Below are 17,133 nucleotides of genomic sequence, written 5' to 3'. Positions count from 1 at the left end.
TTGTGGATTTGACCACAGGTTCTCATCCACATTACAATGGATGTTTTCATTAGCCAAACATCTTGGGAAGAATCTTCGGGCGAATCCAGGCCTGACACTGGTCTGCCGTGATGTCATTACATGCGTCATCCATGGCCTGGAGAAGGGTTGCTTGTTCGTGAGGGCACCTACAATATACCTTCCAAGGAAGGTTACATTCGAACAGCGAATCATGTGGCTGCCTGCAACTCAATATATAGAGTATATAGAGTAGAGAGCTTTAGATGTTGTTTGACCAAACATTAGAATGGGCAAGATGCGTAATCTAAGCAACTTTGACCGTGGTATGATTGTTGATGCCACACATGGTGATTCCAGCATCTCAGAAACAGCTGCCTTCCTGGGATTTTTATACACTACAGTCTCTAGAGTTTACAGAGAATGGTGAGATAAACAAAACACATTCAGTGAGCGGCAGTTCTGTGGACAAAACACCTTGTTAATGAAAGAGGTCAGAGGAGAATGTCCAGACTCATTCAAGCTAACAGAAAGGCCACAAATGCTCAAATAACAGCTGTTTAAAACAGTGGTGTGCAGAAGGGCATCTCTTAACGTACAACACCGTGAATAATTCAGGCTGTTGTGGAGGCAAAAGGGGGTCCTACCCAGTACTAGATAGGTGTACCTTATAAAGTGGCTGGGGAGTGTACAGTAATGTTAAATCTGAAAACATGGTCTGGAAAAGTAGTACATGGGACCATAGAGACAGTGATAAAGAATGATGATGAAATATTACATCCATAGATAATGTAGTCCAATTGGTTCATGTTCCACGGTAATTGGTGTCAATGGTTCTCGTTATCCTGAAACTTTCATGATCTAAACATGGAATATTGTTTGTCAGTTTCCACAAAACTATGCATTAAGAGTAACGCAACAGTTACTTATCATTTTGAGCAGTTGTATCAATTGATAGTTAGATCATTGTAATGAAATGAGTAGACAGTCATTTCAGATGTAATGTGTGAATTGCATTTTGAAATGGTAATACTTTGATGTTATGTTGTGTCATTTTGAACAGGTGATTTTAGTTCAATGAACAAATGATCTTAGCTTTATGTGTATTGTATCCAAGCAATTGGGGGAAAAAAGTGTTAAGAGTTTTGAAAAATTTGCATTTTGATCATTGGTTGTGATTTTTGAAAAATTACATCAAGGTTCCGAAATTAGTGCCAAAGTGATTGTAAAAAAAGTATATATTGAAAGTCAGTAGTTAACTTGTTCACTGAAAAATAGCATTGTATTTGGTCAAACACAATCCTCTCCATCAGTTTACTAAGAACAGTTTATTAAGAATAGGCAGTAAACTGAAAGGAGGCTTTACTATTTTTAGGCAGTGAAATGACCTTCGCTTCCTTCAATGCCTGTGGTCTTTTAGGCTTTGGTTAAAGCTGCAATATGTCACTTTTTGGGCGACCCGACCAAATTCTCATAGAAATGTGTGGTATGTCTGACTGTTTGATGAGACTACTCTGCCCTAAGGCAGGACCCAGCTGACACAGAGTGTGTCCATCTGTCGACAGTTTCCAGTTTTCAGCCTGTTCGACACTGCAGCCTGGATTAACCCTGAGTGTGGCTAGGTCAGTGGAATAACTAATGCCTTAACTTCTCCCAGTGAGAGGAGAGAAGGGAGGGAGGCTTCTAGCCTAGCAGGCACACTGAGTCATTCCGTGTGTGTGTGTGTGTGTGTGTGTGTGTGTGTGTGTGTGTGTGTGTGTGTGTGTGTGTGTGTGTGTGTGTGTGTTCCTTGCAAGTATGTGTGCGTGAGGGTGGCTAAATTAAAGAAAAGGCCTGTAAACATTCCCATGGTGCCTTTCAGATGATGGAATATGGATGAACGCAGTTGTTGGAAGGGAGGGTAACACAACTAGCATACGACTCTATAGAGGTGTTAGACTAGCACGTTGAGTTGTTAAGAAAATCCTTACTGTAGACCAGAGGGCTACTATGGTTTCAAGCCCCAGATGGACTTGCTACTGTAGTGTGTGTGTGTGTGTGTGTGTGTGTGTGTGTGTGTGTGTGTGTGTGTGTGTGTGTGTGTGTGTGTGTGTGTGTGTGTGTGTGTGTGTGTGTGTGTGTGCAAAGCTCTTACCAGACCATCCTCACAAGAGGGCATGAATAACCTAACCAGTGATTCTATTGGACAATGTGAGGGCAGTTAGGCTATGTTCTGTAGCTGTAGTCTAAGTTTCTATTTAACAAGGGTGAGAGGAAAGAGTTTCAGTTGGTTAATAGGGCTGTCTCAGTGAGCAATGAAAGCCCCAAGTGTGTAGCCATCTGCATACTCTCTCCCCACGGCACCGCTTTTACAAGTCTATCTAAGGGGGGCATGATGCACAGGAATAAAATGCCATACGTACATAACATCACTGTAAGCTAGGCGCTAGTGCTTTACTAGAGGGCACTTCAAATGCTTCCCACAGGTCACATAAAGCCTGCTGTGAACAGAATGAATAGATGTTATAATGCAGAGTGTTCATTTAAGCATTGGAAACATATTTATGCCCTAAGCTGTCTGTGTCCAATAAACTGCAGTCAGGTGTGAAGATTGTCCTTATAATTACTGTTTGGAGTGATTGATGTTATTGTTTGATTGCGAGGATCTCTTGCCTGATGTGTCAATTACTCCGTGTTTGCATAGTAGACTATGAGCTAAACAAGGCACATGGGCAGAGGATAATAGACAGACTCCCTTAAGGACACGACATGGCATAGGGAATGTCAGCCGCACACAGTAGATCACATGCTGGCTGTTGGAGAACAATGTACCATTATTACCTCTTTAACAACAGAATGTTATTTTACAAGGTCTACCAAAGGTGTCCAGAAACAGTGTAAGACGCTATTAATGAGCACAACATAACCAAATAGCTGTCTGTTCTGGCATTGATCAAATGAATACAGTAAAATCGAACCTATGGGGCCAACCACATAAAATGTGTCACTATCTATACCCCATGCCTCAGTCAGCGTACCCTGTAGGTTTAACAAGCATTTAAAGGGTGTTCCCAAGTCTAAATCCTGAGAAAGGAGACTCATATACCTGGGAGAGGTAAGATGAAAAGGGCCCTTGCTCAAAAGTAGTGCACTATATATAGGGAATACTTTATATTTGGGACGCATCCTGGACAGACGGACAGACAGGGAGGAGAGGAACAAGCTGTTACTTTTACTCTGAAAGGAAAGCACTGTTATCTAATGGGACTTACTGGGCTTTCTGATTGCAGCCGGCTGGCCACAAACACCTCTGGTTTCAGCCTTGTAGTGTCTGACACAACCAGAGATGGAAACATGAACATGGTGACTGGAGTCCTCATGATGACTGGTGATCAAGGCTTTTTTTCATCCATATTACTGCACAACAACAACACAGTTATCTAGACATTCATGTTTGTCCTGGCAGATCCTTTTAATGCTTGTCCTGGCAGATCCTTTTAATGCTTGTCCTGGCAGATCCTTTTAATGCTTGTCCTGGCAGATCATTTTAATGCTTGTCCTGGCAGATCCTTTTAATGCTTGTCCTGGCAGATCCTTTTAATGCTTGTCCTGGCAGATCCTTTTAATGCTTGTCCTGGCAGATCATTTTAATGATCCTTTTAATGCTTGTCCTGGCAGATCCTTTTAATGCTTGTCCTGGCAGATCCTTTTAATGCTTGTCCTGGCAGATCCTTTTAATGCTTGTCCTGGCAGATCCTTTTAATGCTTGTCCTGGCAGATCATTTTAATGCTTGTCCTGGCAGATCATTTTAATGCTTGTCCTGGCAGATCATTTTAATGCTTGTCCTGGCAGATCATTTTAATGCTTGTCCTGGCAGATCATTTTAATGCTTGTCCTGGCAGATCATTTTAATGCTTGTCCTGGCGATCATTATGCAGATGCCAATAATATATTTCTACACCATCCACATGGTTAGCCAGCCAGCCAGCCAGCCAGCCACACAGCAGTAACTCTTATTTTTAGACTGCAGCTGTACTCCAGTCCACTGCTTATTCTGTTTAAATACAGGAGGAAGGCCAGATAGATACATAACCATCTGTGGTGATAGATAGTCCTATAGCCCTTCCTAAATATAAGCGGTTGAGTATTTATTTATTATTTAAAACAAGTTCTCATTTACAACCGCGACCTGGCCAAGATAAAGCAAAGCAGTGCGACACAAACAACAACACAGAGTTACACATGGGATAAACAAACGTACAGTCAATAACACAATAGAAAAGTCCATATACAGTGTGTGCAAATGAGGTAAGATTAGGGAGGTAAGGCGAAATAATTACAATAAATGTGCAGAAGATGAATGTGCAAGTAGAGATACTGTGGTGCAAAGGAGCAAAAAACATAAATAGCAATATGGGGATGAGGTAGTTGGATGGGCTATTTACAGATGGGCTATGTACAGGTGCAATGATATGTAAGCTGCTCTGACAGCTGATGCTTAAAGTTAGTGAGGGAGATATGAGTCTCCAGCTTCAGTGATTTTTGCAATTCGTTCCAGTCATTGGCAGCAGAGAACTGGAAGGAAAGGGGGCCAAAGTAGGAATTGGCTTTGGGGTGACAGGTGAAATATACCTGCTGGTGCGTATGCTACGGGTGGGTGCTGCTATGGTGACCAGTGAGCTGAGATAAGGCGGGGCTTTACCTAGCAAAGACTTAGAGATGACCTGAAGCCAGTGGGATTGGCGACGAATATGAAGCGAGGGCCAGCCAACGAGAGCATAGAGGTCGCAGTGGTGGGTAGTATATGGGGCTTTGGTGACAAAACGGATGGCACTGTGATAGACTGCATCCAATTTGCTGAGTAGAGTGTTGGAGGTTATTTTGTAAATGACATCGCCGAACTCAAGGATCGGTAGGATAGTCAGTTTTACAAGGGTATGTTTGTCAGAATAAGTGATGGATGCTTTGTTGCGAAAAAGGAAGCCGATTCTAGATTTCATTTTGAATTGGAGATGCTTAATGTGAGTCTGGAAGGAGAGTTTACAGTGTAACCAGACACCTAGGTATTTGTAGTTGTCCACATATTCTAAGTCAAAGATGTCCAGAGTAGTGATGCTGGACAGGCGGGCAGGTGCGGGCAGCGATCGGTTGAAGAGCATGCATTTAGTTTTACTAGCATTTAAGAGCAATTGGAGGCCACGGAAGGAGAGTTGTATGGCATTGAAGCTCGCCTGGAGGTTAGTTAACACAGTGTCCAAAGAAGGGCCAGAAGTATACAGAATGGTGTCATCTGCGTAGAGGTGGATCAGAGAATCACCAGCACCAAGAGCGACCTCATTGATGTATACAGAGAAAAGAGTGGCCGGGGGGACCTGATATCCATCCCAAATGGCACCCTATTCACTATACAGTATAGTTCACTACTTATGACCAGGGTCATAAGGCTTATAGCACTACAGCTGTCCTATCTTAATTTCACCAGTTTCTCACAGCAGGAAAATAAAGCTGCATCAACAGGAAATGAATATGTGGATTATAATATATATTTGTGTTGGGTTTTTACATGTTTAGTTAGGATAAACCAAGTCTGACATTTTAAAGTGGAAATTACAAACTTTAGAAGCCTTTTTAAACCTTGAATACAGTAAAATAATTTGTGACAAGCCAGTGATCAAATGAAGATAGTATATCTGTATATAAGGAATGGGGTTCCATTTGGGATGCAGGTCTGATCTCCAACTTCTCCACAGCCGTATCGAGAATGAGTCTCAGCAGTCAAGAATCAAAGACGTCTGCTGTCCTCTCCTCTCCTATAAACAATGCTGCTTTATGAGTTCAGACAGACTGGGGGGTCAGCCTGAGGGCCTGTTCTTGTGTTGGGAGCAGATACAAGGCATTCCTCCATGCCACTCGTGATAGAGAGTTATTATCCACCAGGGTCCCTGCTGTTGGTGGGCGGCTAACCATAACCCTGGCTCCAGAGGATGGGCTTCCTGTCTGTCTGACTCTGGATGAGTCTCAAATGGCACCCTATTCTGTATATATTTCACTACTGTTGACCAGAGCCCTATGGGCCCTAGTCAAAAGTAGTGCACTAAATATGGAATAAGGTGCCATTTGAGACACCCACTGCAATGCTGAAGTGATATAGACCATCGGCTCACCCTCTCATCCTGAGGACACTAACTGGGTGACGGTCGGACTCCCCTTTGACCCCTTAAGGGACCCTGACCCCAGCAGTAAGAGGTCTCCCTGCATCCCTATGGTCTTTTCTGTCCACTATGAAATCACCTGAAGCTACAATGACATGATCCAAACAAAGTAAAAAGGCACTATTTTTAACTGATTATAGTTCATTGAGTTTGTTGTTCAGTGTCTCATGATTGTTGTTGGCACAGGCACACACACACACATCACGTTGCCATGGTAATAGGACAATATTACTATTCACAGTGAACTCTGGAGAAACCCACTATCAAGGGGGACAGACTGTGTACATGCTGTAGACAGCAGACCTGTGTTCAAACACTATTTGAAATCTTTCAATTACTTTGAACATTTGCTTAAGCCTGCCTGTAGTGCCAGATGAGCTGGGTTTACAGTTATGCTACTATTCTATTGGTCTATGAAAGCCAGGCAAATTCAATCAAGCACAGATGAAGTATTTGAAATGATTTCAAATAATCCTTAAACCCAGGTCTGGTACACAGTTCTTGTGACTCGTGAAGTATTTCCTAAGTCTTGAAGACATCTGGAAGGGGGTGCTTTCTGTCCACAGAGGGACAGCAGCTGTGAGATTGCAGCGCAGCACCACTCTGAATCTGAGTTTTGTCTTAACTTTCTCCTCATTAATCTGCCCGTTAGGCTGTAATCTGACATGTGTTTTCATTTGGCTGTGCAGAACTTCAGCCTGCTCATGAGTAGGGAGGCAGAGGGCCTCTGGATGCTCTGATTACTGAAGTGCACTTTAGACTGAAGATGACTGAAGAGCACATTTTAGACCCATTGCCTGTGTCTGTCGGTTAACAACACACACAAAGCTTTTGTCCCAAATGGCACCCTACCATCAAAGGTAGTGCACCCTATATAGTGCATTACCCATCAAAGGTAGTGCACCCGATAGGGAACATGGTGCCATTTGGGATGCATCCACAATGTTTCGTCTGGCGTAAGCCAAGTGGTGAGTGACAACGTTTATTTGGGAAAACGCATCCAAACAATCATGACACCTGCTCTTTCTATGACACTGACTGACCAAGTGAATCCAGGTGAAAGCTATGATCCCTTATTGATGTCACTTGTTAAATCCACTTCAGTGTAGCTGAAGGGGAGAAGACAGGTTAAAGAAGAAAGCCTTGAGACAATTGAGACATGGATGGTGTATGTGTGCCATTAATTAGAGGGTGAATGGGCAAGACTTAAGTGCCTTTGAACGGGGTATGGTAGTAGGTGCCAGGCGCACCGGTTTCTGTCAGTGCTGCTTGGTTTTTCACGCTCAACAGTTTCACGTTGTATCAAGAATGGTCCACCACCCAAAGGACTTCCATCCAACTTGACACAACTGTGGGAAGCATTGAGTCAACATGGGCCAGCATCCCTGTGGAACACCATGCCCCTAATTGGGGCTGTTCTGTTATGTTTATGTAAGTGGCTCCAATGATGTGGCTATTCAGTGTAAGCCAGTCATAAGGTTAAAAAATGGGTCAACTGCAGTGCCAATGTACCGGGATTAAAAAATGCTTGGTGTCCATGGTGCGCACTTTGCACCAATACAGAGAGAGATCGAGATATTGAGATCAAGAGAGAGACAGAGAGAGAGACAGCGAGAGAGAGACAGAGAGAGAGAGACAGAGAGAGAGAGAGAGAGAGACAGAGAGAGAGACAGAGAGAGAGAGAGAACGAGACAGAGAGAGAGAGAGAGAACGAGACAGAGAGATGGACAGTGCGAGAGAGAGACAGACAGAGCGAGAGAGAGAGAGAGAGAGAGACAGAGAGCGAGAGAGAGAGACAGACAGAGCGAGAGAGAGACAGAGAGAGAGAGAGACAGAGCGAGAGAGACAGAGCGAGATCAAGACAGAGAGAGAGAGAGAGACAGAGTGAGAGTGACAGACAGAGTGAGAGAGAGAGAGAGAGGGAGAGACAGAGAGAGAGACAGATAGAGACAGAGACAGAGAGAGAGAGAGATCGAGACAGTGAGAGAGAGAGAGAGAGAGAGAGAGAGAGAGAGAGAGAGAGAGAGAGAGAGAGAGAGAGAGAGAGAGAGAGAGAGAGAGAGAGAGAGAGAGAGAGAGACCGAGACAGAGAGATGGCGTGTGGAGAAGAAAAACTGGAAACTGATGAGTGTATAGACAGTTCAGTGTGCACACAGTACAAAGTGAGAAATGGAATGTCATAAGAAAAGAGAGAATCCAGATGAAATCCAGAAGTCTGTCCAAGAGGTCATAGTACGACAGCCCATCAGGCTGACTAGCCTATGGCTCTATAACACTCACCACCAGCAGTCTAAATAAGTATTTCATCTGGTTGACCACAATGACCACAGAACAGTGGGGCAGTGGGAATGTCCATTGACCACACTGAGAGGATCATTCAATTAGGGTTGTATCCTTCACTGGACCATTCCTCTCCTGCAGGACACCCTATTCCCTACATAGTCCCTACATAGTGCACTACTTCCCCATGGTCCTGGTCAAAAGTAATGCAAAACATAGGGAATAGAGTGCATTTGGGACAGTCACTGTCTCTGACCAGGTTAGTAGCGGCACTGCTGGTTGGGAGTCTGTAGGTCTGCAGCTGTGGTTTTATTTGATAGGTGTCATACCACAAAGGTTAAGCCAACTACAGACAACAAGGGAAAACAAGGCAAGAGTAAACATGTCGTCCCCCACAAATGATAAAGCCCCCCCCCCCTCCCCTTGGGCCAATTGAGATATAACGTGTGACTAACATACTAACGCACGTGCCTCATCCATGTAGTTTAGGAGCCTGCAGGCTGGGTTTAGTCCTGTAATCACCCTACATCCTGGCATTTAGATTTGATTCAATTACATGACTTGAAGTTCAAGAGAGAATAACTTCAGATAAGCACGCCAGTCACAACTCTGAAGTTCACATAAATCTTTCATTGATGTAATTGGGAGGCTTTAGTTGAAATTAAAATCACGAGCACCAAATATCTTAAATTAGGATTTGTCCCGAAATTCCTACAGCAAACTATCTCTTGGATTTATGAAATTATGTAAAGAGGGGTTTTACAAGAATCTATTTACAACTATGATATTGTTGTTTTAAAATTGGTATATAAAGGCTGATGTCACGAAATGGGTAAGGGGGTAATGGGGTAATGTAATAGTGTTGTTGCAGCTACTTAGTACATGGAGAGAAAAAAAATAGTCTCTGAAGTAACTTCCATGGTATGGCAGACTCTTACAGCACCGATCCCAATAGTGACAGTAAATACATGAAGACAGAGTGCTCTCGTGGGCCTGGACCCAGATTCACAAAACCTTCTTTAAGAAGGAATTACTTCTTAACTGACATTGTTTCCTTAACTATAGACTTAAGAAGAAAGTTAAGCAAAGTTGCTGTTCCTCGAAAAGGTTATTGGAAATATTCTTGCGCTATTTCTTATGTTTCTCCTTCAGCAAAAAGTTAGGAAGAAATTTGAGTCTTGAAAATAAAGTTTTTAGAAATGTATTTAATTCCAAGATAAAAGCTAAACCCTTGTCTTAAACTCAGAGCAGTGAGAGAAAAGCTCATGAAAGCAATTGAACACAAGCACAACATATAATATAATGAACACCAGAGTCAAATCTAATGTATGCATGTGTGTATACAAGTATGTACAATACATGACAAAAGTATGTGGAAACTTGCTCTTTAAACATCTCATTCCAAAATCATGGGCATTAATATGGAGTTGGTCCCTCCTTTGCTGCTATAACATCCTCCACTCTTCTGGGAAGGCTTTCTACTAGATGTTGGTACATTGTGCTTCCATTCAGCCACAAGAGCATTAGTGAGGTCGGGCACTGATGTTGGGCGATTAGGCCTGGCTCGCAGTCTACGCTCCAATTCATCTCAAAGGTGTTCGATGGGGATGAGGTCAGGGCTCTGTGCAGGTCAATCAAGTTCTTCCCCACCGATCTCAACAAACCTTTTCTGTATGGACCTCGCTTTGTGCACAGGAAAGGGCCTTCCCCAAACTGAAAGGGCCTTCCCCAAGCCTCAATGTGTTGGTTTCAATATGGTTGTACCCCTGTCCGGGGGTATCATCGGATGGGGCCACAGTGTCTCCTGACCCCTCCTGTCTCAGCCTCCAGTATTTATGCTGCAGTAGTTTATGTTTCGGGGGTCTGTTATATCTGGAGTATTTCTCCTGTCTTATCCGGTGTCCTGTGTGAATTTCAGTATGCTCTCTCTAATTCTCTCTTTCTCTCTTTCTTTCTTTCTCTCTCTCGGAGGACCTGAGCCCTAGGACCATGCCTAAGGACTACCTGGCATGATGACTCCTTGTTGTTCCCAGTCCACCTGGCTGTGCTGCTGCTCCAGTTTCAACTGTTCTGCCTGTGGCTATGGAACCCTGACCTGTTCACTGTGATTACTATTATTTGACCATGCTGGTCATTTATGAACATTTGAACATCTTGGCCATGTTCTGTTATAATCTCCACAGCCAGAAGAGGACTGGCCACCCCTCATAGCCTGTTTCCTCTCTAGGTTTCTTCCTAGGTTTTGGCCTTTCTAGGGAGTTTTTCCTAGCCAGCGTGCTTCTACACTGGCATTTCTTGCTGTTTGGGGTTTTAGGCTGGGTTTCTGTACAGCACTTTGATATATCAGCTGATGTAAGAATGGCTTTATAAATACATTTGATTTGATTTGAAGTAGAATGACTCTTTCCGACATCTTGTTTTACATTTTCTCGGCAGTGGAGGCAAAAACAGGAAGGCCAAGTGTACTATTGGATACAACACGATTTGTTTGAGGTTCGGTTTCTAAGGAAGTAAATTGGGCTATGAACTCCAATAATCTCTTTGTTTGTGCTCAGTTCCATGGGCATTTCCCCTTTATTTCACCACAGTGAAGTTGACAGGGGTCTTAACAGCTAAACTCTATAAGTGACAGAGACTGATTATATTTGAGCCGTAGAGGGTCATGTTATCCTTTGTTTATCTCCCGTCTTGTATGTAAATACCGTTAGTAGCTCTGTTACCGTGTACGTCTTCATGTCTTTACTGTCGCTATTGGGATCGGTGCTGTAAGAGTCTGCCATACCATGGAAGTTACTTCAGAGACTATTTTTCTTTCCATGTACTAAGTAGCTGCAACATAATTGAAAACAGACAAAAACTCAGATTCTGAGAAAGAAAATGTTCTTTGCGAGCAAAAACTTGGTCATTATCGCACACTTGAGGAAAACGTTCAAACAACCTCAAAAGAATATGTCTCAGATTACTCTATAATCCATATGTCTTGTTTTGGACTTCTGCTCCAGTTTCTGTTGAGGGATTTTTTTCATCGGTCATGCTATTTTAGTGTCAGTGTGAGGTATGTCTGTTTTTGATACAGCTCCACATTGGCATATCGAATGGACACCAGAGCATCTTCACAAAAGCCTGGTTGATGTTATTTAGATGTCTGACCACTCAAGGAATGTAAAGTGGTCAGTTCCGACTATGATATCAAGGGAAGAGCTCAAGATTGCATAAAAATGTAGCATTTGTAAACATAATTATAGACCAACACCTCCTTAGAAGAACCCCCCCTGATGTTTTGTTCTATTTGGTTCCTTTGTTTGGATAGCTAGTTAATTACAGCCATATTCCAGGGACATGTGTGTTCTATTTGGTTCTTTAATTGAATTAATAATATAGGGTGGTGATGACATGCGCCTCATGGGTCGCAACCCAAATGGCACCCTATTCCCTATTTAGTGCACACGTTTTGACCAGGGCCTTGGTCAAAAGTAGTGCACTATATAGGGAAGAGGGTGCCATTTGCGATGCAGCCATGCACTGCAGCTTTCCCGGACATTGTATCTGAAGGAAGGATTTCAGTTGTGACAATACATTTGAATTAAAAGGAGCCATTTGAAAAGAGTGGAACCACCATAGGACAATGACCTTAACCGTTGCAACTATGACTTTTATAGATGATATTGAAATATCATGTTTTGGAGTTTGATTAGCGGATGTTGTTAATGGGAGGAAAAATTGCAAGTTTTTCTCTTAGGAAACTGTGATTTAGCCCAGGCCCCTCATTTGGCATTTTAAACATAGTCTCTTACAACAACTTTCACTTCTGCCAAACAATGACTATGAACTATAATATAAATCCGCACAACAAATATTAGAGTAAACCTATCATCACAGTCAAAAACACAGTCTAGGACAGGCTACACGTAGATACACGTAGAGAGTGCCTCCATTCCATGTTGGAACTGGAAGCATCCCAACCATGGTTCCAGAGAACAACAACTATCCTTACAGCTATACACTTTACAGGATCTGTCAGAATGTTAAACACTGCTAACATTTTATAGGTCCCTTGGTGGTGAAACGTGATCCAATAGCAGTTAAGGACCCCAGCGCGAGTCAGTGAGCCTATGATTTACACATAGTTTATGAAGCATTTAAAAAGACAGAGGGACCATAATAAAAATGGGTTTATTTATGGTAAATTGTGAACATATGGGCTTTTGTGAGAAGGCATTCTTACCCCGAGGTGCAGAGTGTGTGTGTGTGTGTGTGTGTGTGTGTGTGTGTGTGTGTGTGTGTGTGTGTGTGTGTGTGTGTGTGTGTGTGTGACCCAACAATATTGTAGACAGCACTACACAGCAAAAAAAATATATAAAATCAAATATCAAAACCAAAACACTTCATTCCAATTATATTTCCTCTCAACTGCCAATATCCAGAAGTAATGGATGATGCTCCAGTCTAGTTTTCTTTCATAATCAAATGATCAAATTGATCAAATCAAATTGCATTCGTTACATACAGATCAGTACAAATCAGTACTGTATGCATCACGTCTCATAGTAGGAGTGCTGATTTAGGATTCGTTTAGCCTTTTGACAACAATCAATACAAATAAATTGGCCAGAGGGGACCTGATCCTAGATCACCTCTCCTACTCTGATACATATGGCCCCAGAGGGAAGGAAGTGAAACATCTTTGAAATACTGAACATTGTTCTTATTTTGACCAATAGGTGGCAGAGTTTCACACTTCATCCAGAAAAGAGCGAGTTACTTACTTGCAGTCTCTGTCCTCCAGATCAAAATGAGGGTTAAAGTTGATGAGTATCTTCTGTCCTGGGTCTGGGGCCGATATCACCCACATACATTGTTGTGATGGAGGGTATGATGTCGGATAGCCAGGAGAGGTGAGATAATCTGCACTGGTTATCTCAATGTTATCTCCACATTTATCTGCAAACAAAAACAGATAGAGATAACTATTCAACAGGGAAATTACACATACAATCAGTTTTATAACAAAAGAAAAACAGTAGGGTGATGTGTAGGCCTTATAGTCTCCTCTCTAAAAAAACGATGTGATCATTCAGAAACAATATTGATACACTCAGTCAATCCTACATGGAAATAATTAATCAGGGGAAGATGTTAAAATACACATTTACCAGTGTGCTTGTTTCAAAACTAGTAGTGAAGCATGTGATATGAATCAGAAATAGGGTACTTTGTTATTTTCATATCCTTCTTTTTTTTTCTACATGAATAGTAAATAACATCAAATATGAAGACATGCTCGCAAAAGAACCCGCACGTACCCACGCCATAAACGATAAAGGACAACCAACAGCTTTTCAAAAACAAAAGTAATTGATTAATGTACAGTATTCCCTCTCTCCGCTGTTGATGGAAAGACACCTTTAAATAAATAAACAAATAATACACTCTCCCGTTTTGGATAACCTGACTTCCAATTGATTTAGAGAACAGGGCTACAGATGCGCCCAGCAAAACCCTCCAGCCTACTGTTGCCAAGATGCACCTCGGTAGACGACCCGAAAACAGGTGAGTTGTGGTGACAAATGGTGCAAATTAAGGATTTTTTTATAAGGCTAATGTTAGAAAATATATTTCAAGAGTCCACACTTACGACTTTGAGTCAATGAAGCCACAAAGAGGAGTTGAGTTGAAAAGAAAAGTATAAATCCACAATACATCATTGTGCTGTAAAATACACACGTGTAAAAAAAAATGTAAAAAATACTTGATATGTCCACCTTCTTATAGTGCGCAAAGCAAAATAACAAACGTCTCAGAAATGTCTAAATTCTTCTGAGTGCTTCAGGTCGCAAGCAGCATCCTGTGTTATTATTCAACTACGGTTTCCTCTCTCTGGAACTCGTGTATCTCTCCCAGAATACGAATGTGCCATTTCCAAGGAAAATTATAATAATCCAAACGCAGAAAACAATTGTTGATTAAGAAAATCCAGTCACCTAAAGTGCCCCGACAGGTATCACTCGAAAATTTATATTTTTACATAAAAAAATGTAACGAAAAAGTTCCAGAATTCAATAATATCTCATACACTCACTATCCCGTCTAAAATCAACCAAGGCATGAGTTAGCTACAAACACCTGCGTACTGAGAGTGCGAGCGGACTACCCAATTCTTAATCCTCTTGACTGCGTTCCGTTCGGTAAAGGTTCGCCCCTTTTCCGAAGCGCGCTGACTGACCGACAGAGTAGAATGTCAGAGGAGTCACTCTCATTCGACTTGACGCCAACTGTGAAAGTAACAGTGAGTGGTATTTCCACTCCCCAAATTCCAGCTCCAAGACGCGAACACGCACAGACTGATCACTATGAGACGAGTGGGCAGGAGCGAATGACACCGGTGCGCCCTCCTCCCGCTCGTGCACAGCAAAGGGAGAGGGCTGAATTGGAAGGAAGGAACATAATGGACATTGCACACAAAGGCATTCATTTTGATAAGAAACCTAAACTGTTGCAAATGAAAAAACAACAAGTGATTAAAATATAACAATGGGCCCTTATAACAACGGCATAAGGGTTTATGAGGAATTGTTACTTCATGCACTCGATGTTTTCCTTTACTGATAGCTCCTTGCACCTGGAATAGGATACTCATTATTCTTATTCAATTACAGTAGTTTAATATCAGTATTTTATATATGTATTGTTATAACACCACTTAAATTCTCTACACAAAGAGGAATATTTTGATCTGTGCAAAGTCAGTCTTCTGTTCCTATTAAGAATGCTGCTATGTCCCTAGCAGTTGTTCTGTAGCCTGTTGCTTATAAGAGAGTGCGTAGGCCCACTACTAAATTACCATCACACAACAGTCTGTTGAAAAAGCAGGCTTTTATCTCTGAAGGGAGTGACAAAGAAAGTAACTCAATCATCAGCACACTGGCTATGAATACCCCCCCCCCCCTCATATTGTCATGAGTAACATCCTCATTTTGCAGGAATACATCTTAAACCCATATCAGCACCTAAAATAACGTGGTATAACTGTGCAAGCTCTGGAACAACACATATGAACATGCTTGAAACCACAGCAAAAGCCCTCTGTTAATTCAGGCAGGAAACAGGGGACGAGCCTCAGTGCCTTCAGAGGCACAGTTTAACCTGTGGGGTGAGTGGGAGCATAGCAGGCAGTGGTGTGTGTGTGGGGGGGGGGCAGTGGTGTGTGGAGACTGGCCAGGGGATGGTCCTCACTGTTCAAATCAAATCTAATTAAATACAATTAAAGTGTAAACAGATTTTCAATGTTGTCGCAGGTGCAGCAAAATGCTTGTGTTTCTAGCTCCAACGGTGCAGTAATATATGAGTAATAACAAACCTAAAAACAACATAGGCACAAAATACAGATTAAAATGATTAATAATAAAGAAATAGCAGAACGAGCTATGTCAGAGACCGGAATATATATATATATATATATATATATATATATATATATATATATATATATATATATATATATATATACTGTATATACACATATCATGGTGTATATAGACAGAATATGAAGGTGTATACAGTCATCCTGGACTGAGTATGTTGAGTGAAAGGCATGTCATTGTACTGTTACACATTTTATGTGACAGAATTACACTGTGTGTGTGTGTGTGTGTGTGTGTGTGTGTGTGTGTGTGTGTGTGTATGGTGAAAAATGATCTTACCTTGGGATTTCAAAATAAATCATGCACAACTTAAAGACACATAATAATCCTAAACATGACCAAGGCAGCAGCTTTTTCACCAGTAGATTATATGGTTATGCTGTAATTTGAACCCACTGTTGTTTCACACAAGATTAATGGTAGCTGTAGAATACCATCAGGCACATGCATAGATAGGGCTCTACCTGAGAAGAGCACATGCCTTTTACCCTACCAGTCTCCAAAGTGCCCCCTTTTTATGGGTAAAAAAAATATATATATACAGTATATATATTTATTTGTATAGACTTCTTATCGCTTTTGTCCTGAACCTACTGCCCGCAAGACGTTGTTAAATTAGCTTTAAATGTGTAGTTTAATTAGCCATTAAGATGTGACCATCTATTGCTTTTATGTAATTACATAATCAAAGTCATAATTGTTCAACGAGTCTGTGACTGCAGTTGCCAATTTTTCTTCGGGGGGGTGCCCTTTTTATTTTATTTGAGCACCCCCCCCCAAAAGGTCTGTGCACGGCCCTGTCTTTCTTGTATGTGGGTGTGTGCTTATGTGTGTGTGTGAGATTGAGAGTAGTGACAGAGAGAAAGAGAGAGAAAAATTGATTTACAAAGAGAGATTTACAGAGAGCGAGAGATAGAGACATTTATAGAGAGAGAGATTTAGAGAGAGAGAGATTTACAGAGAGAGAGAGATTGAGGGAGAGCGATTTAGAGGGAGAGAGACATTTACAGAGAGAGAGAAAGAGATTTACAGAGAGAGAGATTTAGAGAGAGAGAGATTTACAGAGAGAGAGAGAGATTGAGGGAGAGCGATTTAGAGGGAGAGAGACATTTACAGAGAGAGAGAAAGAGATTTACAGAGAGAGCGATTTAGAGAGAAAGAGATTTACAGAGAGAGAGAGAGATTGAGGGAGAGCGATTTAGAGGGAGAGAGACATTTACAGAGAGAGAGAAAGAGATTTACA

General features: G+C 41.8%; 1 protein-coding gene across 1 annotated transcript in view; it reads right to left on the bottom strand.

Annotated features, from left to right (window-relative positions):
- Window positions 1–14,786, bottom strand: part of LOC115101578 (neuropilin-1a-like) — a 121,440-nt gene extending 106,654 nt beyond the window's left edge. The window contains exons 1-2 of the mRNA XM_065005791.1: window positions 14,105–14,786; window positions 13,236–13,410 (exon numbers count right to left, since the gene is read on the bottom strand). Of these exons, the coding sequence (XP_064861863.1) occupies window positions 13,236–13,410; window positions 14,105–14,174 (245 nt within the window). The 5' untranslated portion in view covers window positions 14,175–14,786. The remainder of the gene's footprint in view (window positions 1–13,235; window positions 13,411–14,104) is intronic.
- Window positions 14,787–17,133: the final 2,347 nt, after the last annotated feature.

This window comes from Oncorhynchus nerka, linkage group LG20, assembly GCF_034236695.1.
Source record: "Oncorhynchus nerka isolate Pitt River linkage group LG20, Oner_Uvic_2.0, whole genome shotgun sequence".
In the NCBI taxonomy this organism is placed as follows: Eukaryota; Metazoa; Chordata; class Actinopteri; order Salmoniformes; family Salmonidae; genus Oncorhynchus; species Oncorhynchus nerka.
The sequence above is the reverse complement of the archived record's forward strand: the minus strand, read 5'-3'. Positions and strand labels throughout refer to the sequence as shown.